The 26,536-nt window shown below is 34.8% G+C and overlaps 1 protein-coding gene across 1 annotated transcript in view; it reads left to right on the top strand.

The window, feature by feature from the left end:
- LOC145662203 (phospholipid-transporting ATPase ABCA3-like) overlaps nt 1–26,536 on the top strand; it is a 211,910-nt gene that overhangs the window by 3,360 nt on the left and 182,014 nt on the right. Inside the window, exons 2-7 of the mRNA XM_081727537.1 lie at nt 1,771–1,952; nt 10,351–10,585; nt 15,491–15,645; nt 17,841–17,996; nt 19,638–19,709; nt 23,146–23,284. Coding sequence (XP_081583663.1) covers nt 1,771–1,952; nt 10,351–10,585; nt 15,491–15,645; nt 17,841–17,996; nt 19,638–19,709; nt 23,146–23,284 — 939 coding nt within the window. The remainder of the gene's footprint in view (nt 1–1,770; nt 1,953–10,350; nt 10,586–15,490; nt 15,646–17,840; nt 17,997–19,637; nt 19,710–23,145; nt 23,285–26,536) is intronic.

Genomic DNA, 26,536 nt, shown 5'->3' with positions numbered 1-26,536 from the left:
GTAGAAGTCCTAAAAATAATTTAGCTTCACAAGTCCTAAACGACACAAGTCCAAAACTACAGAAGACATAATATTTAGGATTTACGAACGTTACCCTTCGCTGACAGAACCTTGCTTCTCATCCTCACTATTAAGGGGACAGTGGCTCAGTGTAGAGCGCTTACCTCTAGTGCATGGGGTCCTTATGGTTCGATCCCTGGCCAAGCAAGTTTGTGGTGGACAACATCGTGCTCAAGGGTTTTCTCGGGGTACTTCTGTATCCTTCTAATTTCTCATTCCACCAATTCTTCTATCATCATTCACTTGCTTTAATCACCGTCTTCCTTAGCCTAACAGGTACAATAGTCGGACGTTAAACTTCATTTCATTTTCGTTCAAGATTTCAACGAAAATGAAGATTTCATTTCATTTTCAATCCCACTATTGCGGCCTGATAGATTTGCTTTTCCCTGGAATTTTGAAGAGTGACTCCTTCGATGTCACACTCCCCTATCTCCGTCCCCTGGTGTCCAACACCTCAAGTCTTGGCCTGTTTATATTTATTGCGTTCAATAAGCTCGATCAAACCCTAACATTCCTTGCTGACCAATAATCTAAGAGCCTGTTTGTTATCTCATCGTCACGGTTTAATGCAAACTGTTGCGTAAATGAGGAACGTTTAAAAACTAACTTGAAGTCACGTAAGATTTGTGTGAAGTTCTCAAATACTCATATAAACGCGGAGATAGCTTTATAGTCTTGTGGCTTACATTTGAACAAGGGAAAATATACATCACTAATGATTAAGGATATCCTTCAAATTAAGTTTACGTTGCGAAATTCCTTATAATGTTCCATCTCTTTACCGTAGTTAAATCAAGGAAACTAGAAAGGTATTCTGATCTGATAATAACACTGAATAATTGTATAAATAGCACCAAATTTCATTTTTCAGTCCATAATTACACCAATTAGATTACAATAAAATTACAAGATTAATTTTTAACATTTGGAATTCTCTTCGTTCCGGTTTGATTGTAGATTGTGATTTGACGATCCAGAGCAGGTTTTAAAACAATTTTAGAACCTATTATTTCCAGTACGAGTGAAACGGACTAATATTGAAATATTAAGTAACTATGGTAATTGTAATTAATATATCTAACTCACAAGACAATAACCAGGATCAGAAAATAATTAGAATACCTCTGTTTTCTCTTTTTTAACTTTTTAAAGTGAAATTGCTCCATCTATCACAAGTCAAAGAGATGTGTACTGTAACCTCCACACCGTTCACGAGACACATTGGCCTGTCCCATAATTCGTTCAATGTAATTTGTCTCGTCTTTTAAATAAATTATGGAAATTTGGAAACAGATATTAAACTCGTAGAGTCAGAATTAAAAATGGATATCAATCTTATAACATGAAGGTAGAATTCTAATCTTCCATAGGTTGACTGTATGGCTGTCTGTGCTGCTGTCAAACAAGTGTAAAGGACGAAGAAACAGTAGGCAGCTTTTGAGGTTTTCAATCCACTGGTAAATATTTTGTCGTGGTAAAACAATGCCCTTGTATTGTGTTAAAAGCATTCTACGGATTTCAGCCATATTCACTCCGCAACAATTCAAAGCAAACTGAATTGACAATGGTGAAACCTACTTCAAGCGAAAACAATGGTGCCATCTATCGAATTGCAACCACAGAAAGCCATACAACCAACTTACAGACGATTAAAACAGGCGTGCACATACTTATTAGCTTACCCTCGCACTATCTTTCTTTACTTAGGTATTGGTTCTCAATGGTATAATGTCTGGGATCGAGATGCCACTACGGATTCTATGTGCATGGGTGATGTCTTTCTCTTGTTTATACTAAATATTCTGTGTACGAATATTTGCAGGTGGTACGTAACTAGACCACGGCCAAGAATACATCCATTGAAGAAGTTATGGAATTGTTGCAAATCAGTAAGTTTTTATGAGTTACCATTGACACTATAATAAACATTGGTAGCTTCTGAGAAAAATAGAAGCAAAAGTGATCTAATTAATATTGGTCTAAAAATATCTTCTTTCAGCTATTATAATAAACTTAGGTGATTCCTGGGACGAAAAGATGTCTCCTTTCTTACTATAAGTTGCAAAAAGTTTGATAGATTATTTGAGATTATGAGACGTAGCTAAAGTACCTAGAAAAGAATTCTACCTAACTACTTACATCTTAAAACAATACTGTAGCAACACATAGAATTCATAGATGATGTTGCACAATAAAACCCGAACTCAATACTTTAACGTAATCACGACCAATGTCAGCTGGATAGGAAAACATTTTAAAAGTTAATCGTAGGCCTATCCATGTAAGTACAGTAGGCCTACCATTGTATCACTAACATAAGTTGTCTTCTTTGCAATGTATAATTTCGATCAACGCTGTGACCTTTATCGATAACCCGTCTGTTTGTTCCTGGAACCTGTTTTCCTCCACAAAATTATGTAGATTTAATGTAATACCTTTTAAAATAAAAAGTGAACCCGCAAACTATTCTGAAAACACTATAATTACATCACTATTTGCGCATACTTGACAATAATTTACTTTCTTCAAATATGCTATCCTCTTTAAATCCTGCAAGAACTGTGGCAGTCCTTTTACAACGAATTTTTAATGTTCACTTTTTAAATTGTAGCAAGGTACTCTCTTGACTTGAAAATTTCAAGGATTATTTTTTTCACTGTGATTCTTTTCCCCTTATAACGCTAATCGTTTATGTGACAAATCGATTACATATAATATATATTTTTGTTCTAAATGTACATGCCTCAACAGAAGATAAAAAAGACATAGGCGCCGACTTTGCGGCAGCAGGACACTTTTGGCGTCCCCAATATTTAAGGTGGGCTCCTCGTCCCCCCCCCCTTCCCAATATAATCCAGTCGAGGAAGAATTAGCAAAGAGGAGCAATAATTTATGTTGTAAACTTCGTTGTGCCTTTAATCCAATATTAGGAATAGCCTTCTTATTCGATAGAAAACGGTGTTTTTAATAGAACACTGAACCTTCAACCAACATTCTGGCAACACTGATATGAAAAGTAAAGATCAATGTGTTACTCAAACTTGAAGTGAAGTTTCCAAATTTTGAACTTGAATTTCTTTTAATGCCTTTAGGCAAATTTGATTTGGGTTGTAAATTTCACAGCGGAGCGGATGTAGCGGACCGAGATATGAAGGAGGGAAGGGGCCTCTATCGAGCAGCTGATAGAAAACAGCTGAATATGATTATATATTTATTCACTTCCTCCCCCCCCCCCAATATTTTCGTCAAGTCGGCGCCTATGTAAAAAGATAAGAGGCGTTTTTACGAAGAAGAAGAACGGGTATGATAGGAGATTAAGTCAGCATAAGGAAAATAATGACAACGGCGTTAGATCCGTGAACTTTGAAAAATCCAAAAATCTTATTGAGAAGAATATAAAAGGACCTCGCACTTTTCTTATGGAAAGTGGCTTTCGGCTAATGTTGTTCAAACTTCGCTGGTTGATAGTTCTTAACATGTGGATCAAAAGTCTTAATGGGCACAAAGACCGAAATCCACTCCTTCCCCCCAAACAACCGCCTCCAAGTAGCTGGGGGGGACGATTGAACTGATTTCAGCATGTAAAACAATTTGTTGTTTTAATCAACTCAACAAGGACCCCAAACAACCACATGTTAGACTATCAAACTACCCCACTTGACATCGCCCTTTGCCCCCCACATATCCCCCCCCCCTCGCGAATTACCTTACGGATGTTCCATATTACTGTAGTTTATAGTTGCGCGTATGTGTTGAAATACCTACAGTTTTGGTCTCACCGACGATATAATGGGTTTCACGTATCGCTGATTACGAATCTGAGGTGAGAGTTCTAGAATTCAAGATGGAGGATCAATATGGCGGATCTAAAACACGAAACTCCTGAATGTAGCCACAAATAGCTGTTTACTAGGGTATTTTGGGTCGTTGGTTACGAATCTGAGGTCAAAATTCTTGAATTCAAAATTGCAGATCCAATATGGTGGATAAAAACGTCGAAGCCACAAATCGTAGTAGACTAGAGTGTTTTTAGATCGCTGTTTAAGTACGCAACATTCCTTGATACTTCAGCCACCATGTAGAATTATTCTGCACCCTTGCCCTTTACCAAAACCCACCACAGATATCTTAATGCTGAACGGTGTTAAAATAATTCATCAATTATCTGTTCATTATTTTCATCATTTCGGTTTGCAGCATCTAATGCGGTACTTAGCAATGAGTCATCGGGATATCTAATATTCTGTAAATGTCGTGCATGGCCTAAATACCACAAGACACTTGCAACGTGCGCACAAGTACCTAATGTACGAGCACCGCTTTGACATATACAGTAGTAACCTTGAATAACATTTTGATCATAATCCTGGTCATCTTCATCATTGGCTACATATGCTATGAAAACTTGATGCTTAGTTGCATTGCGGAATAATCCTGGTCATCTTCATCATTGGCTACATATGCTATGAAAACTTGATGCTTAGTTGCATTGCGGAATAGCATATGTAGCACATGTAGCCAATGATGAAGATGACCAGGATTATGATCAAAATGTTATTCAAGGTTACTACTGTATATGTCAAAGCGGTGCTCGTACATTAGGTACTTGTGCGCACGTTGCAAGTGTCTTGTGGTATTTAGGCCATGCACGACATTTACAGAATATTAGATATCCCGATGACTCATTGCTAAGTACCGCATTAGATGCTGCAAACCGAAATGATGAAAATAATGAACAGATAATTGATGAATTATTTTAACACCGTTCAGCATTAAGATATCTGTGGTGGGTTTTGGTAAAGGGCAAGGGTGCAGAATAATTCTACATGGTGGCTGAAGTATCAAGGAATGTTGCGTACTTAAACAGCGATCTAAAAACACTCTAGTCTACTACGATTTGTGGCTTCGACGTTTTTATCCACCATATTGGATCTGCAATTTTGAATTCAAGAATTTTGACCTCAGATTCGTAACCAACGACCCAAAATACCCTAGTAAACAGCTATTTGTGGCTACATTCAGGAGTTTCGTGTTTTAGATCCGCCATATTGATCCTCCATCTTGAATTCTAGAACTCTCACCTCAGATTCGTAATCAGCGATACGTGAAACCCATTATATCGTCGGTGAGACCAAAACTGTAGGTATTTCAACACATACGCGCAACTATAAACTACAGTAATATGGAACATCCGTAAGGTAATTCGCGAGGGGGGGGATATGTGGGGGGCAAAGGGCGATGTCAAGTGGGGTAGTTTGATAGTCTAACATGTGGTTGTTTGGGGTCCTTGTTGAGTTGATTAAAACAACAAATTGTTTTACATGCTGAAATCAGTTCAATCGTCCCCCCCAGCTACTTGGAGGCGGTTGTTTGGGGGGAAGGAGTGGATTTCGGTCTTTGTGCCCATTAAGACTTTTGATCCACATGTTAAGAACTATCAACCAGCGAAGTTTGAACAACATTAGCCGAAAGCCACTTTCCATAAGAAAAGTGCGAGGTCCTTTTCACATTTATAAATGTATTTGAATTTCACGAGATGGAAAAGCATATAACCAAATTGATCATATTTTAGTAGATAGAAGAAGACAGTCTAGCATAACCCGTGTTTCTTCGTTTAGAGGTGCTGTTACACAGATCACTACCTGGTAGCAATGATAATAAGAGGGAGATTATCATTGAATAAAGGAAATATTCAATATCTGAAAACAGAGAAGTTTCATTTTAAGAAGTCAGAGGAGGGTCAGGCAAGAGGGGAAAATCAGATTGAAGTATCGAATATATTCTCGGTCTTAGAGAATTCAAATTCAGTAACCTTGAGAATACCTGGGTTGAAATTTGAGATGGCATTAAAATTTCACCAAAAGAAAAATTGAGGCACACGAAAATACACGGGAGCAAACCATAGTTCAACCAAAAATGCATCAAAACTAGCAGAGAAGTAAAAACATGCAAAACCGGGTTGGCTACAAAATCCGAACGATGTAAATAGCTAAACTTTCGTTGACATCCAAAATATTTAGAAGAAAGAAACGCAATTTTTTAAAAGCTAACATTAATGAACTTAAAACAAAAACATTCTTGACATGTATAAGAGCATCAACGAAATTAAGAAAAGCTATCAACCTCTCGCTTATATACTAAAGAAAGCAGACGGTACAATTCTCACTGATACAGATAGCCTCTTGAATACATGAAAAGATTGTTTGGCGTTTTGGTTAACGCGTAGCCAAAAAATTATGTGCGTGGAGAAAGGGAAGTGAACACAGTAGAACCATATATTCTAGAGCCTAACCGAACACAAGTATTAAGCAGTATATATATATAAACTAAAGAAACACAAATCTCCGGGTGTACACGAAATTCCTGCTGAGTTAATTTTAGCTGGAGGGAAAGAATTGTGAAACAAGATACACAAACTCATTCTCATTATCTGGAACAAGGAGGAATTGCCACAAAAGTGGATAGAATCAATCATTGTTCCAAATCACAAGAAAGGCGACAAAACTCATATTAGTAATTATTGACGCATTTCTCTTCTGTCAACATCCTATAAAATCCTCTCAAACATTTAATTAGCAAGATTAACTTTATACGCAGATGAAATTGTTGTAAATTATCAGTGCGAATTTAGGCAAAATCGATCAGCTATCGTTCAGGTATTTACCATTCAACAAATAGTCGAAAAGAAACGGGAATACAATAATCCCTTACTTCAATTGTTTCTTGATTTTAAAATGACCTACATTTTGGTTAATCGTGAAGCGTCGTACAATAATCTTACAGAATTTGGAGTACGAAAAAAGCTACGTAGACTAAGATGAGTAGAAATGAATCCCAAAGTAAGGCTTGAGTAGAAAAATTCTTGACTACGAACTTTTACGTCGAGAATGACCTGAAACAAGGAACTGCGCTGTCGCCATTGTTATTCAACTTTGTTCGGTAATATGGTATGAGAAAGATCAAAGATAGCAACCAGGGCCTAGAGTTGAATGGATGCACCACGTTTTGGTCTATGCTGATGATGAAAAATCTGATAAGGGATGATGAGAGAACAGGAGAAAGAAATCCAGAAGTTTTATTAAACGCGCGGAAAGACATTGATATAGATATAAATGCAGAGGTAATTAAGTACATGGAAATTTACTGAGATCATAATATTGTAAATTATAAATAGGTCGAAATATCAAATAATACTTTCGACAGAGTGGAAACTTTCAGATATTCAGGATCAATATAATTAGACCAAAACCGTATCGACGAAGAAATTAACTTTCGACTGAAAGCAAGCAACTTGTGTTGTTGTTCATTTCAAAATCTTATGTCGTTTCTAATTCTGTCGAGGAATTTGAAGCTTCAAATATATAAAAGGATAATCATGCATATTGTGCTGTATGGTTGCGAAACATGATCGCTTACTCTGAGAGAAGAACGCAGACTGAAAGTATTTGACGATATACTCAGAGACGAATATTCAGACCCAAGAGGAAGGAGAGTGGCGAAAGGAGGAAACTTGATAATGAGGAACTGCATAATTTACACCGTTGATCAAACATTATTATGGTCATCAAGCCTAGGAGGCTCAGGTGGGCAGGTCGTATAGTCAGAACGAAAGAAAGTTGGGACTTTTTTTATGTTTTAACTGGAAATCCAATCGGAAAAGGAGCACTAGGAAGATCTAGGTGCAGATGGGAGGACATTATTAAGATGGATCTCGCAAAAGTAAGAACTAAAAACTAGACTGAATCCAGTTGGCTAAGGATAGAAGTCAGTGAGGAGCTTTTGTAAACTCAGCATTGAACCTCCGAGTTTCATAGGCCATAGACTTAGTGATATCTTCTTTTCAAATCGTCAGTTTAAATAACTGTTCTACTACTTGGTCTCTGACTCCAAAATATTTGACAATATTCTTATTGTGCTCGAATAGGTCCGCAAATAATATTTATACTATTGGGTAGACGTAGTCACCTAAACTTCCTTGATATGCTTATAATGTGACTCAGCTGCCCAATGCAACAAAGTGGTAGCAGAATATTGTGATATGGTTCAAACTATGAAAGAGCCGCTACCATTGTTGCATAGTTGCATACTGGGGAGAGTCAAGCGAAGACTGTTTGAAGTTAATATTGTATGATTGCTGTAGCATTTGCCCAGTGTTGGGGAAGAGGGTAAAGATTTACTAATCCGATGAAATAGCACGTTTGCATTCCTTGTTCTGTTGTCATTGCACCATGTACAACACCTCTGAAGATTCTGATGTGTCACTTCCATTTTATATGTTTTTAAATTACTTTTCACTGTTTGGTTAACCTCTACAGTTTTATTGTGTTCGTTCATCTGTGTGGTTATTTGGTGATCGTTATAACTTGTCATATGCTTTCTTCACTAAGAAAACTTCGACTGGAGTCCATAGACAAAGAACACACCCAAATAGCTGAAACAACTTTACAAAATAAGAAGAAATACAACTTGTAAAAGCTATACAGAACGAGGTCAATATAATGTGATAAAATTTTATTATTTACATATATTATATGTTCGTTCCTCGTTCTCCTGCTTGCTTCTACTTATAACTTTTAGTACCTGATCATAGTTTAACTTGGTTAAACATAGAATGTAATAATAATACAGTGAAACCTGTCTTTAGCGGAATCGAGCGGGACTTGCAAAAATTTCCGTTAAAGTCAGGTTTCCGCTTAGTGGAGGTAGACCTTTCCTTTAAAAAAAAAATACATGCTTATAAAGGGGCATACTGAGAAAATATATTGCTGTACGTACATTGTTCGATTACAGTGCTTCTTTCTTCTACGAATAAATACACAAAAAAATTAATATGAATACAAAATATACTATACATACGTTTTCTTTATTTTTCTAATAGCCAAGCAGGGTTTTCTGTGTACATTGCTGCTTGGCTGCTTGACTTTCCGCATACACTTTAGCCTGAGAAATTATACTAAATGAATCAGAATCATTTTTCCATAAGGCAAATTTTTGCACTTCCTTTAAACTTCTGAGAGCATCTTGATATGTATTTATTCTACACTCTTCTTCGAACTCCGTATCGTATTCCTCTTCTTCCTCTATCTCGTTTTCTTCTTTCCGACATTCCGTATGATTCTTGATTAAGTTGCGGGGATTAAGGACAATTTGTGGGGGTAAATATGAGTAGTGGTTGGGGAAGGTCTACACTGTCCAGAAATATTTAACAAAAGAACGAACATTTTATCGCAGACAGTATAATGTATATGTCTCACAAAATGTCTAAACATCTTCTAAACGCTGTAGTCCGGAACTCAGAATTTTCCGTTAAATGTTTATTTTTCTTTCCGTTGTCCGCGTAACACAATTTCCGCTTAATAAAGGGACTTTTTAAACGTTTTGTTCTCCAAAATTCATAGGACCGTGAAATATTTCCGTTTAAGACAGTTTTCCGTTTAATAAAGGGTCCGTTGAAGACAGGTTTTACTGTAATAATAATAGAAATTTTTTCACTACAGTTTCAACATAATCATCCGGACATGTTTACCTTATGTTGAAAGCAGTCTATATAGTGAGAAACAAGGAAAAAGGCTAATGCTCACCGCAAAAAAATAGAAGTGTTTTTTCTTCTACATGTACGAAGCGCTTTCGGAAAAAAGTTACTCCATCATCAGCTTGCTTAAAATTCAGAAAGGATTAAAAACATGAAGGAGAATGTGAAAAGGCAAAGAATGGTTAAAAGAAGTAAGATACAAATCTTCTGTCAAAAATTAAACACATGGAAATAGCACTCACTGTCATTGTTCACTGCATTTCACTGTTTTCTTTCCTTGCTTTCCAGATGGCGAAAGTATGTAGTGGAAAGATTACTCCAAATCGTATTTATTTCACCCTTATCTAGATTAAGTATGGGTTTCCCTTTACGGATATATTAATATAATTCTTTGATTCTTCGTTCCGTTGCTGTTTTTGCTTTTTCAATTAAGGATGACTCTGCAATGTTATGGTTATAATCTCTAAGATGCATTGCTAGACCAGCTCTTGCGGGCTTCGAGATTTTGAAGTACGGATATGTTCAGTTATTCTAGTGCCTTTTCACATTCTCCGTCATGTTTTTTTTTTAATTGTTTTTGAATTTTAAGCAGGCTGATGATGGCAGAAATTTCTCTCGAAAGCGCTTCTTACATGTAGAAGAAAAAAACTCTGTTATTTTTTGCGGTGAATATTAGCCTTTTTGCTTGTTTCCCACCAAATATCATCACTACTCGCAATATTGTGAAATCTATTATATACTTAATGTACTTTCAGAGACACTCTTCCCAAACATCTAACCAGTTCAAGGAAATTAATCAGAAGTATTTTGAAAGCTGTAGCTGTCGGAAGATAATAAGAATTAGAGCTTTAGGAAAATATTACAGAAACAATCGTGGAGTAAAGAAGAACGTGTTGAAAAATATTAACTTTGATATCTGCGAAAATTCAATCACTGTTCTCTTGGGTGTCAATGGAAGTGGGAAAACTACATTGTTAAATATTATTACAGGTGAGTTCTTTAGGTCAGGTTTAGATATTTCTGATATTTGGTTCACGTCTAAAACATGACTTCGTGTAGGCATATAGTTTTCTTTCTTTTTAGCCTCAATTGAGATTCCGTATTTTCAGTTAAAAACATAAAAAAAATAATACAGTTACATTTTTTAAATAATATATTTACAATGTTGTACAACGATATTGAATATTACTGAATTATAATAGTGAACTAGAAACAAGATCATGGATATTTAGTTAAAACTAACGTGAAAAGCTTACAGTATAATTGGGTACAAAATTATAATAGATTAGTTAGAATAAGATGTATCATAGTTACATTAAAAGAAAAGTGAAAAGCTTAAATTATTCTTAAATATTCAAATGTAATCATCATCATAGGTATTCTGTCATTATTGGCAGGTCACTTGTCGCTGCTGACAAGCATCCATACTCCACGGTCTTCCCCTAACGTCTTCGTTTTCACGTACGATTATTCTGTTTGGATATCGTCCATTAGTTGTCATCTCCTTCTCCTCCTCCCTCTCTTTCCTGCCACCATACCCTCTAGCATGTCTCTCATAATATAGTTCCTTCTTATCCAATGTCCCAACCAGCTTCTCTTCCTGTTCTTAATAACTTAATATCTAAAATTGTTCATTTCTCCCTGATCTTTCTAATACCCTGTCATTTGTTTTCCACTCGACCCAGCTAATTCTCTCCATTCTTGTCTACACCCACATTTCGAAAGCTTCCAGTTAATTTTCATAATTTATACTTAATGTCCATGTTTCTGATCCATACAGTATAATACTCCATACAAAGCATTTTATGAGTCTTTTTCTCAACTCTTTATTTAGTCTCTCACAAAATAGTATTCTCCTCCTTGGAAAGGCTTCTTTCACCATTAAACCTGGCTTATACTTCACGATCACACTTCATATCATCACTAATAATACTACCCATGTATCGAAAACTAGTCACTTGTTCTATTTTCTCCCCTCCTACTTCTATATTTGATACCAACGGCTTCGTTTTAATTGCCATGGCTTTTGATGTAATGTAATAGTGAACCAAAAATAAGAGATAAAATACATTAAAACAAATATAACAAGATTTACAATATTTTCGTTTTTTTTAGTTGATCGTCCTAAAGGCTAAGGGAGACGGTGATGATGTTAATGAATAAAATAGTGAATGAGGAAAGTAAGAGGAAACAGGAGAACCTTAAGAAATGATACTTGCATCAACGTATACATGGAAAGCTTGCAGTATTGTTGGATACAAAATTGTAATGGTTACCAAAAATAATGGAAAAGATATTTATATTAAACCAAAACTGAAAAGTTTCTCATTGTGACATATCAGTATTCTTAACAGTTTTCTTTCTTTTTTTTTTTTTTTTTCGTGGAAAGTAACTGCATACAGTAAAGTTTTGCTTATGCAGGTATACAAGTACAGGGTGATCCGGAAGTAGGCGTATCCACACCCCTTTTGTTTCAACAGTATAGCGTTAGTTATGGTAGAATGTCTGTATACAGTTACCTTGAAGTCTTAAGAGTCATAAACACCGGTATGATCACCATCCATCTCGTAATACAGATGAATTCTGCGCCAAGTTCTTGGAGATGTTTTGTGGAGATACTTCGAAGTCACGAGGGTGAAGGCGTATTCTACAGCCTTCACCAGGTCCCTTTGCCTGACCTCCAAGAAGTTCCGATCTGACGACACCAGACAATGCTCTCTGGGTTTTCGTAAAGCAACAAGTAAGAAACACTCGATATCACACAACGCAGGAATTACGAGCAGCTGTGGAACACGCCTTCTCCCTCGTGACTCTCGTGACTCCGGAGTATCTCTGCAAACGTCTGCGAGAACTTGGTGCAGAATTCAGCTGTGTTACGACATGGATGGTGATCTTACCGATGTTTATGACTCCTAAGACTTCAAGGTAACTGTGTACAGACATTCTACCATAACTAACATTATACTGTTGAAACTAAAGGGGGACTACTCCCACTTCCGGACCACCCTGTAGATCATAGGTAGAGCTAAATTATACTCCGAAATCGCTTTCTCCCACCACCAAGTTTTATTACAAAATCCTCCTTTCTATAAGCAGTATGATAAAAATCACTATAATGTAAAATCCTCTAATACTTGGGTAAAATATAGTACCCCAAGGCCAGAGCAGCATAGAGAAGAAGGGAGTGAATTTAGGATACCCAATGCTCCACTCAAGCAGAGATGGTTAAAGCTCACAAAGCTCCACGCAAGCTATGTGATGAGGTTAGAAATTCCAACAGAGCTTCATGGAAACTAAATAGGGAGGAAAAGAGACCTAGAGCTCCGAGCAAGCTAAAGGCTTTGGGTTAGGTTCCTCTCAAAGCTCCAGGCAAGCTGAGAGGGTGGAGGAGAAGACTGAAAATAATCGCTAATAATAATAATAAACTGGTAACCCTTTCGGGATCTTATCGTACAATTTGTACGATACGAGTGTTTCATGGTACATTGCGTTATAACTCTCCTATTTGAGCTTTTTCGTCCGGTTTTTTTTTTTTTTTTTTTTTCAAGTCCAGAGGCATTGTAGAAGACGTTACGTATGGTTTCACACCTTCCTATGCGTCGAGACATAGGAAGTGATGAAGTCATAATTTTAAACAATATATTTTCTTTTATTAAGCCTATGTGCATTATTTTTTGCACGTAGAAGATTGAAATTTTGCACAAACATTCAGTCCACCGAGTAGTATTTACCAGTTTTTTTTAGATTTCTGCGTTAGCAGAAGGGGGTCCAGGGGGACAAAAAAGATTAAAAAAAGGATTCTTTTTTTTTACCAAAAAAAGCTTTTTCACTATTTTTACGCCTCAGATACATTATGGGGACCCGTAAATGGCACCGTCTAAAAGGCAGTTCTATTCTGAAGAGAATGATGTGCAAACCATGATCCTAGGGTAATTAGGGATGTCTCAGGGAATTTTTACAAAATATCCTTCTGTATACGGGAATATGGAACATTGTCGGTATATATATATATATATATACATATATATATATATATATATATATATATATATATATATATATATATATATATATATATATATATATACTATACGGGCTTACTTTTGCACCTAGAAGATTGAAATTGTGCATAAACATTCAGTCCACCCAATAGTATTTAACAGATTTTTCTCAGATCTCTGTGTTAAAACAGGGGGTCCATAGGGGCAAAAAGTTGAAAACAGGAATATTTTACCAAAAAATCTTTTTTCTTCGGGATTTTCCCTGTTTGATACATGATGGAGACACGTGAGTCGTATCGTCTGAAAGTCAATTCTATTCTGAAGAGAATGATTGGCGGATTATAGTCCTAGGGTAAATAGAGATGTCTCAGGAAATTTTTTACCTGAGATCAGGGCCTTTTGCGGTAATTTGGGGCATTGTGGGGATTCTTGATAAAATTTCTCCCGCTCTTACTATTCAAGATAGAAACTTGAAATTTGGCACACACATTCAGTATACCAAGTACTATTTATCAGATTTTTTGAGATCTCTACATTCACACAGGGCCGTTCCAGAGGGGCCCAAAGTGTGATTTTTTCCCCGAAATTTTTCCTTTGGCATCACTTTTCTCTCTCCTGGTATATGGTATGCGCATGTAAATGATACTATTTGAAATCCTGCTCCATTCTAAAGAGAATGAGATATGAACCATGATCCTAGTATAAATAGTGACGATGCAGTAGCTGCTTGACTGAAAGTCTAAAAAATACCCCAAAAACCCAAGATTCAGAAAAGGGTAATAATATTATTAACCGTGAAGATTAAAGTTTCTTTCCCCTTATATAACACCGATGTTTGTTAGGTATAAATTCAAGCATTTTTTGATGTGAAAACTTTGAAATAAACGTAATATTTTTAGTTCAAAGCCCGTTCTTTACGCTGAAGAAGACATGATTAATGAAAGTAAATGAAGAAAAGTAGGTAGAATGAGAATATTTTATTAAGTGATTAAAGTAAAGCTAAGCTAACATAAACCACATAGTTAATGATAATCTTACATTATGGTTAGTGGACCAAGCACCTGCAACGGATGCGAGCTTCATCTTAGTTCACAGCCCACATAAACTGTACTTTCTGTTGTTTTAACTTTGCTGTTGAACAGAAACATAAAGCTAAAATCCAAATCAATCACTTTTGTGCCTGGGTTTCCTCAGCGTTGCCCCTTTTTCTCTCACTTATTTCATTTTATAGTTATCTCCTACCTCAGTCTCGCCGTCTTCTTTACCCTCGGTGCATAATCGTAGAACGTTAAACAAAAAAAAAACGAAAAATGAAATCTTTAAATTTTACGTCCCACGGTTATGCCGATTAGGCTAAAGGAGACGATGATGATGAGAGATGAATGAAATGGTGGAATGGAGGAAACGGGAAAACCCCGAGAAAACCCACGAGCACGGTGTTTGTCCATCACAAAGTCCACACGGCGCGAGCTGGGATCGAACCAGGGACCCCAAGCACCAGAAGTGAACGCTCTACCACTGAGTCACCGTGCCCTCCACAAAGAAAGAAGTCAAATCAATTAACTTAATCTGTAGTCAGTTTTGAACATGTCAAAGGTTACGGTTTTTCTTCGTGTGGGCAATTTTAAGATGTTAGACACACACACACATACATATATATATCTATATGTATATTTCTCTCTTTCTCTCTCTCTCTCTCTCTCTCTCTCTCTATATATATATATATATATATATATATATATATATATATATATATATATATATATATATATATATATATATATAAAATATTAAGCGAATAGAACTCCAATATATTGTATACTTATCAAAAATTTTCTATAAGGAGTCTACTGAAAATATATCAAAATATTGTATATCTCACATTTGATTTTAGGTAATGAAGAAGCTGCTTGTGGCAGCGTTTATATAGAAAATTATGAAGTAGGCAAGAGAACAGCTAAGCGTCGACAATCCTTAACAAAGTGTCCACAGAACGATATATATTTTGATGATTTAACTGTGAAAGAGCATATACAGTTTTCGTTATCGGTAAGTAAAATAAGTTTCTTAGCTTTTGAGAGTTATGCATTCCCGTTTTTCTTGAACGAGAGACAATTTTATCATAATAAGAAAGCAAAATTAGATGTAAAATATATTTACAGTAATCAAATTCCATAAATGTTATCATTAGAAATTAAAATATAGAGCTCAATTCACTGGAGATTCATCTAAACAAATTTTAAGAGCATAGAAAATACATAGTAAGGCCTACGTTCTCTGTCATAAGAATATAGAGGTCGATAGAGCGGTGAGCGGATCGTGACCACAAGTGAAACTAACATCAAACATCCGTTGGCAGCAGGGTTACCAACTACAGAATATGTTGCAATAATCTGGGTCCGAATTGAAATACCATCCATTCATTTTTGTTTGATCGAATGTCGTGTAAAATGTAAGAGAGGTTTGAAATATCATTCAATACATTATTTATTTAATAGTGTTGTGCAATATTATTTATTATTGTGTTTAGAAGAATTTAGGATTTTTCCACGAAAAATAAGACAAGGAGTTGTCAGTGTGTTTGTAGTTCACTGAAATCTGCGCGGTGCATGCATTGGCCTCACCACCTAAACGTTCTTTTTAACCTCTGCTTCATGTCTTATCTACCGCAGATATCTTCTTTGTTTTCGGCAAAGAACCAAAAAGAAAAACAAAATCAGTCGGCATTCTCGTTCGCTTCAATGTTGAAAATCATAGTAAAATCTGAGAGGTTTACAAAAAATGATACACTGCAGTATAACATTACACTTGCGTTGGAGAGAAGCATTTCTCGAACGCTTTTTATTATAAAGAAATTAATTTCAATTCATTGTGGCAACATACAGCGTCGTAATAAATTCCTATGATGCCCTCGGCGAGAAATGTTAGCGGATTCCTTGGGTAAGAAAAGATTATAATGCTTCCGTTTTTTTTTTTTTTTTTTTTTTTTTTTTTTTTTTATAGCGAATAATAATAATAAATTCTCGAAATCAATTAATCTCAATGATATTATTAGTGCTAGGCAAATGAGAGATTTGTTTGATTTCATTACTGCAATGTTAAAGTAAGCTCACTGCCTGTCGCCTATGTTAGTAGCCTAATATTACAAGAATAGATGATAAGTGTTTCAAACCACCAATATGTAATGTTTTATGTAAACAAATCCGAACTCATAATTGTTTATATAGTATTTACATTATTAACTATTGAATCGATGATTCTTTGTCAGTGCCAAATTGTATTTAGGTTCGTTGATCTTTGTGAGGGCTCTGAAAGCGCGATGTCCTGGGTCATCGCCCACTGCTTGCGACGCCACTGACACAACAAATGTATCATAACTATTAAATAATAATTATTATTATTTTCAAATAGCCATGCCATCTCGTTTAATATTAGAAGAAAACGCATGTTTTTTTTTATTATTTCTGAAATAATCATTCTCTCTGTTGTTCGTATGCCGATCGTTTAAGATACATTTATTATTAGCTATCGGCACTTTCTCTCACTCTCGATTACTTTCTGATTTTGTCTCTAGCACGTTTAGTTTCATACACTTTAAGCCGTTGGTAACTCTGTAAAAACACAATGTAAACAAGAGAAAGTGACGACCTCAGGAAAAGGGAGCCAGCGGTTGGTGGTTCTGCAATATTCTTTGCTAAGGAAAACAAATTACCTACTTTTTAAAAATGAAAACATAACACAAGTAAAAGAAAGTATGATAAAGTTCTTCTCGGGCAATCAGCCAGGTGAAAACTGGTGGATAGGCCAACGTTTCGAGAGCTGTCATCGTTCTCATCATCAGGGCAATTATGTAGAGATTATCAGACAATCAGGAACCAGCATTTTCGCCAGTTCAGAGTATATATTACTTATATCCACTGATCTCTACATAATTGACCTGATGATGAGAACGATAACAGCTCTCGAAACGTTGGCCTATCCACCGGTTTTCACTTGGCTGATTGCCCGAGAAGAACTTTATCATATACGCCGCCAGGAAAGCTTCAAATCTTACTTCAAAAGAAAGTATGTTATAAGTTTTCGCATACAATTTCATGAAACAGGAAGAAAACTACAAGAAGAAACGAAATATTACAGAAAAGAGTAGAATCTGAGAAGCACGCAGAGCGCTACCATGTATTAATAGTCACGTGATAGTGATTGAAAGTACAGGGAGGCTAAATACTTTACTTTCTACTTCACAGATGCAAAAGGGTAAAGAAGTAGAAAAGAAGGGCGTACTGGAAAGTGTGCTAAAGAAATTGGGCTTAGAGAGCTATGCTGATGTTTTTCCTTGTCATCTTTCTGGTGGGCTCAAACGGAAACTAAATTTTGCCATGGCGTGGGCTACGAAACCAAAGGTTAGTATGGTTTGTCATGTGTAGTAAAATTGTTCATCAGATCACATTGTGTTACACACACTATTTCTTTTACTCCGGTAAAGATAATATTAAATTTAAGTTCCACAGGATGGTCTTTCAAATCATTTTTTGCTATCAATTTATGTTATTTTTTTCTTCCTTTCAATTCAAGGTTCATGTTAGATTATACGACATATTATGTCTATTAATAAAATATACCTAATAATTCTTTATAATTGTTTCATTGGTTTGCCGACTGACTTCGTCAGAAGTATTAGTATTTCACATTCCAGTTGTAACGTAATGACAAAAATCAAAGGATGTATAATACACCTCCGATAAAGCTAACGATTATCCCAACAGAATAATCATTACATAGATTTCTATCATTAACAACATAGTATTAACTATGACTCGCCTTGGTATAAGTCAAGATATTTATTTATGGAACGTTTTCGGTGGTAATTTCCATCATCTTCAGGGCAATCTTCGAAACTTCAACTGCTTCTCTTAATCACATCTCTTGGTGTCTGTCATGACTTTTAAGTATTTTACCAATAATATACTTTCGTGATTCTTCGTAATGTTAACCTTCGTGATGAAGCAACACTGCAAATATGTCAATGGAATAATTCGTAACAAATCGTAACGTATAATAAGATGAGTCATAGTTAATATTTTAAACAGGCGATAGCTTATTACCTTAAGTAATTACTAAAATAGTGTTTAAATTCAATACACCATCGTAAGACCTGGCGAGATATCTATAAACTTTAACTATTTCACTGAATTGAATTGTTTACAATTTGATTGAAAGCATTCTGATGTAAGTCATTGTTAGTTTAGTGACAAGGCTTATTTATTATATTTGTACCATTCTCGCTGGTTTAGTGCCTAGTATGTACACTTTTGAAACATGGGGTCAGGGTTCAGTTCCACATGGGAGAGCTTTGAAAAATTTTAACTCGTTACAGTGGTTCCATCTTAAACTGTATGTCTCCATCTCATATAGCCTTGTTGTTGAAAACGACGCAATCCATCCAATCGTTACATTTGTTTTATTTTTAAGTTAGAGGAAGATTACATCTTGTCCAGGTTTATTGGTTGATTTGGTTTCTGGTTCAAGTCTTTTCAACCCGGAGGCTTTGTGAGCCGTTCCTACTGCTTAAAGTGGAAATCGAACCACTACTCAACCGCCGAGGCAAATAACTCTACCAGGAATAGAAATCCTGGCCATATACACCGAATGAATATTCATTAGCCACTAGACAACACAGAAATTTGTCCACGTTTCTAATGCTTAGCAAACTTGTGCTCAAGTTGATAAAATTTAGTGTTATTGATTTTGCAGTTAGAAGTGTACCTGAATCATTTGTATTACACTGTTAAACTGACTTATGATAAAATAGGATAACACATTAATGTATAAAGTGAAAATATTGGCCCTAATATTATGTACTTTGAAATTCCACTGGCAATAGGTTGAAAGTTGAATTCTATTGAACCTAAATCTAAAATTGATTTTTTTTTTCAACATTTCTTCCGTTAAGTATCAATAGAGCATTTAATTATTAACATGAAAACATTTATCATTTAAATTTAAATTTAATCTACTATGAAATTATTTTCATTTTGTTTCAGATTTTAATTTTAGATGAACCAACAGAAGGAATGGATCCTGGGACGCAAACAGATTTTTGGAATACCTTGTTGGTGAGTTCTTGACAACTTTCTATATATGGGTATCTTGATGCCAAACGGCCTAAGTACAAAATTGAAATTTTCCAGAAGAGAAATTGAAGCTTAATACCTCATGAACAAAATAGAAACAACAGTAATATGTTGACAATCAAAACAATAACTATACAGCACCTTATATTAGCAGTCTTATAACCAGTAGTCGAAGTGAGACGGTATGCGGTGGTATGCCATATCGCCTCTGGTTTCTCAGTGATGAAGGCAAGCCATTTTTGGTTTTTCAGTGATCAAGACATACCGTTACTGGAAAGTGGATGCTAATATACGTTTAATAAACCAATTTTTGTACACAGTAACTGATTAATTGCTTTGCACGTCAGATTTTATTTCTTATGTAGAAACATTTTTGTTATATTTTCCCGATCTTTTGTTTTAAAAAAAGTTGTCTACAAAGAAGTTCATCCCTTCCTCCTACGCAAGAATTCGTGTTGGCAGTGTTGGTTGTAGATAAGGCCACATGACAGGAAGAAATCACCCATGGGCCTAATCCAAACAAAAGACAGTGTATGAGGTGAATCGTTTAAACTGAAATCGGAAAATATTGTTATAAGTTTGCCGGGACTTCTTTTATCTACAATGATAAAGAAATACATAACTAAGTTCGGAATTTACGAGAAAAAAGTATAGCTTTTGCAATAAAAAAAATCTGTTATTTTGCTTAAGCGTTCGGTTATTGTTTGGTGTGTCAATAATATTAAATTGATGGAGCTTATGTACTCTCATTAAAACATGTTTCTGCATCTTTTTAATAATTGTATAACAACCTTTCGGGGGTCTAGAATACCTGAATCGAGTGGGGAATCTGAGAGTTTACCCGCGAGAAATTGCTTAAAAATTGTTAATATATGTTTAAAAAATTTATTTTAGAGCATTTTCGTGTATAATTCTCTATAATACAACATATGGGGATTTCGCAGAAAGTTAAAGGCGGAGGCAAAGCCTCTCCATACCCCAACGTGATTACGAAAAGTTCATTCATGGTTTTGATGCATTATGGAAAATAGAAATGCAATCTTTTAGACAACATACCACCACTGCATTTCAACATTTAGATAAGCGGTATGTCGATTCAAAATCATAATAAAACATACCGCCTCTGCTTTTTTTTCACTTCCAACACTGCTTATAACTTAATGTTTACGAAAATGTTTTTTTTTCTCAAAAAAAAAAAAAAAAGTACCCACGTATAAAAGTAAATAGAGGCATTAGTATATTCTTTCTCATATTTTGGATTTATGTCACTTGATATACAAGTGGTCCATATGTTAAATGAAAGTTTGTTCTAATTTGAAATTTTACCATTTGAATTCAATTACCAGAATTACACGAAATTAAGACAGTTAATTCACTATATTATTCACAGTCAACTAAATAGCATGAAAAGCAACATTAAGGTATGCGAAACTTAAAAATCTTATATTACATTCTTGGCAGAATATGCCAAACCTTGTACTGGTTATTTCTTGTCACCCTGTATCAAGAAATTCATTTCAAACAGTTCAGCAGCTTTCTTGTAATGCATTCACAAACAATATTATTTTCATTTTATATAATATATTCTTCAGTTCGTAAAGTTTAAAACTCCATATACAACAATATATAGTGTCTCGTATTATATATTTTAAAACAATGACTTACAATTAATATATATATATATATATATATATATATATATATATATATATATTGAAATGTTTTATAGGCAGAGTCAATAAGGGCTCTTCACCTATTTTATTACAAAAATAGTTCCTTTTGTGTTTACAGAAGTTCTTATAACAAAGTGTCTATTATGACCAAGGTTGAAAGTTATATCATTTCGTACGGAGAGCCCTTTCACTTCATAGCAGACTCCAGGATTTTCCAAGGATGTGGTTGTAGGAGACCTCAGCTCATAGCAGCCTTCTTGAGGTACGGTAATGTTAAGGAAAACCCCTTCGCTTCATAACAGCCTCCAGGGTATAGTTGTGGCTAGGAGAACCCATTCGCTTCAGAGCAGCCTCCAGGGTTACTAGGACAGGTTGCGATCAGCGGTCAGCTGATGCCCGCTTCCTCTGTGGTTCCTCTTTTATAAGTCCTCTTCGGGTGGTTCGTCTTCTTTCGGTTCCCTTCGTGTCTGCCTGTTTGTAAATATTAGCACGTGCCTTTTATGAGCATATGCTTGTGTTGTGATATGGGGATCCTTACACCCCCCACACTGAAAAGAAAATAATCTTCAATATTATTTTTGAGAAAGAAAACATTTGTCATGAATGAAAGTTAATTTCACTGAAACACTGATACACTTGAAATCACTGTTAAAGACACTGTAAAATCACTTAAAAAAAAAAAAAAAAAAAAAAAACACGTGTTTTGATATATATATATATATATATATATATATGGTAATAACACTATATTTCTGTCCCGGTTGAGCAGGATCAAATCGTCATTATCACTTCCCTCAGAGCGGGCAGAAAGTACCATAACTGTAATTAATAAATGTACACTTGTTCACTAACGGTTGGTATTGGTCGAATTTTTTGTTTATTGAAATTGGTATTTATGTTGATGTCACATTCGGTACTTTCAGTCTGAATTATCTGATTATCAATTTCAACAGTAGCCGCCGTTGAGTTAAGTGTTTCCAATCGTAGTGATAGGTCTAGACGATTTGTTAAGTTTTCGTCTTTATAACGGGTCTTATTAAAGATGAGGCACAAATGGTTATTATTATGATAAGAATTAAGGAAAGAAGAATGACCGAAATTGGAATCCTGAAAATTTTCCTTAAATAAAGAAAGAAATAGCGAACATGTATTTCTGGTCACTCTGTATAATGTTGCCAGATACCTGATTTCATGAACACTTAATAAGGAAAAGAGAAGTGACGTAATAGGCAATCATGTAATTCGTATTGAAGAACCGATGTTGGAATCAAGAGAATATTGTATTTCGACCTTGCATGGATTAATGACTTTTGGAACTAAAAAAAGAGAAAAAAAAAGTGTTGAGTTTGCAGATTGGCAACTGAACGGAAACGAAATACTGATGCAGCGAGGTTAAATACATTGTAAGATGAGTTCTATAAGTGAAATAAAGAAATGCGATTTTATCCGTGGTAGTACAGCACCTCTGTTGTTGTTATTTTTTATCCTTTCTTCTGCTCCTACTCCACATCTTCTGCTACTGGTCAGTGCTTGTAATTTTGTTGTATTCCTCTTCTATTTGTGCCTATGTAGAAGCCCGTGCTAACAAAAGGATGTTCATTCGGCATAGAATGGTTTTAAACGATCTATCGAGATATCTTGTATTCTGTTTCTGAATCTGGAAGGTAATTTAGTGGAGCGTTTTCTTTAAGTATGATACAAGCAATAGATAGATATAGATATAATCTGTATTGTATATTCTGCAGAAATTTCGTGGTGAGCTCACTATTCTGATGTCAACACACCAAATGGAAGAAGCTGGAGTTTTGGGTCACAAAGTTGCAATATTGTATAATGGAGAAGTGCAATGTTTTGGATCATCAGCTTTCTTGAAAAGGACATTTAGTAAGTAATAGTTTGAGGAATAGATGATCTATGTAAGACGAAAAGTTACACTGTAATGCAACTTCGATATTTTCTTAAAGGTTTTAGTTTCATTTGCTCTTTTATTGCAATTTCCTGAAAGCTTTCAACGCTCATGAGTATCTTCTTCATGATATGAGTGAGGAAGAGCTTTACTCGAGGATTTTTATGATGGATATTTGAATATAGCAAATAATCTGAACGGATAATTTCTCAAGGACAAATACTTTCTCTTTTATCTTGTTTTCCTCTGCGTTTATATTAAGTGACTGAATGTTGTAAATACATGTTTATCATCATGTGATTACTTTTCCCTCTAATTTCTGATCACTTATTGACCTAAAATAAGTATGGAAGCTTTTTAAGTTTAAATTTAAAGTCGGTTTTCATTGAACTCCTTTGCATTTCTAGTTACACTGTTATGTCCATTATTGTTTGGTATACAGAGTAGATTTCATGAGTGGCAATAAATTCACATAGTTGAAACCCATGTCAGGCACTAAGTAAATCTGCGAAACTTCACCATACTGGTGGCAAATAAAATTCAATTCTTTCAAATTATACGTACAACCATTACGTGCAACCAAAATGACAAAAAAAGCTAAATATATTTGTAAGTGGGAAACAGATATAAATTTTCCTATCAAAAAGAAAAAAGTGTTCCTGATATCAGGAAAGACATCTATAAAATATTCAAAATAGAATAACAAATATATATTAGTACAATAGCAAACAAAAGTTATATTTGATTTTTTGCGATCATTGAAAATACTTAAAAAAGAATGTTTATAAAATTCGAAATTCTTAGTTCTAGTCAAAAAAAAAAAAATCTTGAAAAAAGCTAAGTAATTAACATGATAGCCCTATGGACCAGACTATGAATCCAAAGGTACAATGCGGCATCACAAAAGCTCTCCCTTGACTTCTGCCCCTATCAGTGATTTATCTACACCTCCTAACACCCCCCAGCACCCTCCTAAAATTTTCGAACCCTCCTCCCCCGAAAATGAACTCCTTACACTCCCCCAACTAGGGGGTGCTATATTAAAAAGATTCATTCCCGTTCTACCTAAAGCCCTCCAGGACTCTGTAGAGAATATTTTAAATGATCTTACCTTTAGGCACAGCGGAAATTCCCGTTCCGCCTAATCTTTGGAGACAGGGAATTCTATGCAAGGAGGAAATTTTTAGGGAAATGCAGCAATGAAAAGCTTGCGTGTTTGAATGCAGATCGGAACTCATGTATAAAATGGCTGTGGTAACGAGGGCTGTAGTATAAGATGGGAAGTAATAGAATAGAATAGAATAGAATATTTTATTGTCATTGAGCTTTACAAGCAATAGACAACGTCTGAATGAGATATACATATAGATACAGATATATATAAAAAAAATAATCATTACATACAGACAATCAGTTATTGGTTAATATTATAATAAACAACCTAATAATATTTGAAATAAAGTGACACTGCAAATTAGGACACAATGTCTTGACATTCACTAAACTCTTGAATCGAGTAAAATGGATTCGTTACTAACCAAACTTTTTCTTATAGACCTTAAATGGCAGCTGCTGTATGGAGGATCTTAGTTTATTAAATAGCTTTGGTCCTATAACTAAATAACTATTTTTGATCTTCGATAATCTAGTGAAGGGTATATCAATTTTCTTACACAATCTAGTATTACATGTATGTACTTCATCCCTGAGTGTCGTGTTTGCCAGGTTTTGCTTAGTGTAAAGTAGCACTTGGTAAATATATACATTAATTACTGGCATTATCTTAAGCCTGATAAATAGTGGTTTACAGTGTTCTTTATCATGTGTTTCAACAATAATCCTGATGGCTTTCTTTTGCAAAACTAGAACACCATGTGCTCGGCTACTGTTACCTCAAAGCAAAATCCCATATCTAATTATGCTGTGAAAAAAATGCAAAATATGAATTCCTCAGATACTCATAGAGAACTGTGTCTTTCAATTTTGTTAACAGAAAGAGCACTCGGGAGAGCTTTATACATACATATTTGACATGTTGTTCCCAGGTTAGTTGGCTGTCTATACGTATACCAAGAAATTTAACCTTAGATACATCATACTTTCCTCTATCATTGCAGTGATTGAGACTAAACATTACTTTTTTTTTTTAATCTTGATTTAGCACAAAACCATTTCTTTCAAACGAGGTCGCTGCCTCTATTAATGCAGCTTGAGCTTCTATATACATTTCTTCAAAGCTTGTATTTATGTTAAGTAGGGTAGTGTCATCCGCGTATAGAATTGATGTGGTATTAGTATTTAGAGGCAAATCCAAGTTTTCAAAATGCAAGAAAAATTCTGACGAGTACAAAATCCAAGGGCCAAAATTACAGGAGTATGTATTGGATGTACCAGGACACACCCTATATGATTATTTTTTCCCTTCAATTATCATATTCTAAAATGTTATCTGTATTTTTTCCAGCTGAAATAATATTTTCTTTCTTTTAAAATGCTGAAAACTCAATAAAACGTAAACATGTTATAATAAAAGGGCAGATTAGATTTAATTACTTTCACGAATACTCATATGAGACGTTCTGGGTATTCCTATTTATTATACTTTTAATACATTTGAAATACATTTAGCATATTACAGTAAGACTATTCATTTTAATTACGAAAAGTAACTCTGATGCTATTTGATTTTAAAAATGTTGTTCTTGTGTAGTAGTATATAACAGTATTTATTATGAGTATTGTATAAATATTTATTTTAATTCTGAAATACTGATCAAGATTTTTTTTTTTTTTTTTTTTTTTAGCAAAGATCAAAATGTGAAATATATGCTTACTATAGAAGTCTTACGTCTTTTATTGGGTTTTCAGCATTTTTTTTTTTTTTTTTTTTAATGTTATTTCTGAAAAGTGAAGAATTTCAGATAACATTTTAGATTCATAACAGTTGAAGAAAAAAATAATCATTCTTTTATTAATCTGCGCCTATGATTCTGTTCCTTGAATTTAGTCCGTTTCTTCTGAATTTTCCTTGGGATTTGTCCTCTTGAATTTTGTTTTGCATTCGTAATAATCTATTTGGTAATTCTAACAGAGGCTGTAAGAAGAATAACTATTTCTTCAAGTTTCATCATAAATTTTAGATCTTATCCTTGTTGTTCTTCTAGGAAAAATAACCAGGATACAGTTCTTTATCAGCAGTGTTATTCACATCTACTTTGGTAAAGATGAAT

The sequence above is a fragment of the Thermobia domestica genome, chromosome 10 (genome assembly GCF_964235325.1).
Source record: "Thermobia domestica chromosome 10, izTheDome1.hap1.1, whole genome shotgun sequence".
NCBI lineage: Eukaryota > Metazoa > Arthropoda > Insecta > Zygentoma > Lepismatidae > Thermobia > Thermobia domestica.
The sequence above is the reverse complement of the archived record's forward strand: the minus strand, read 5'-3'. Positions and strand labels throughout refer to the sequence as shown.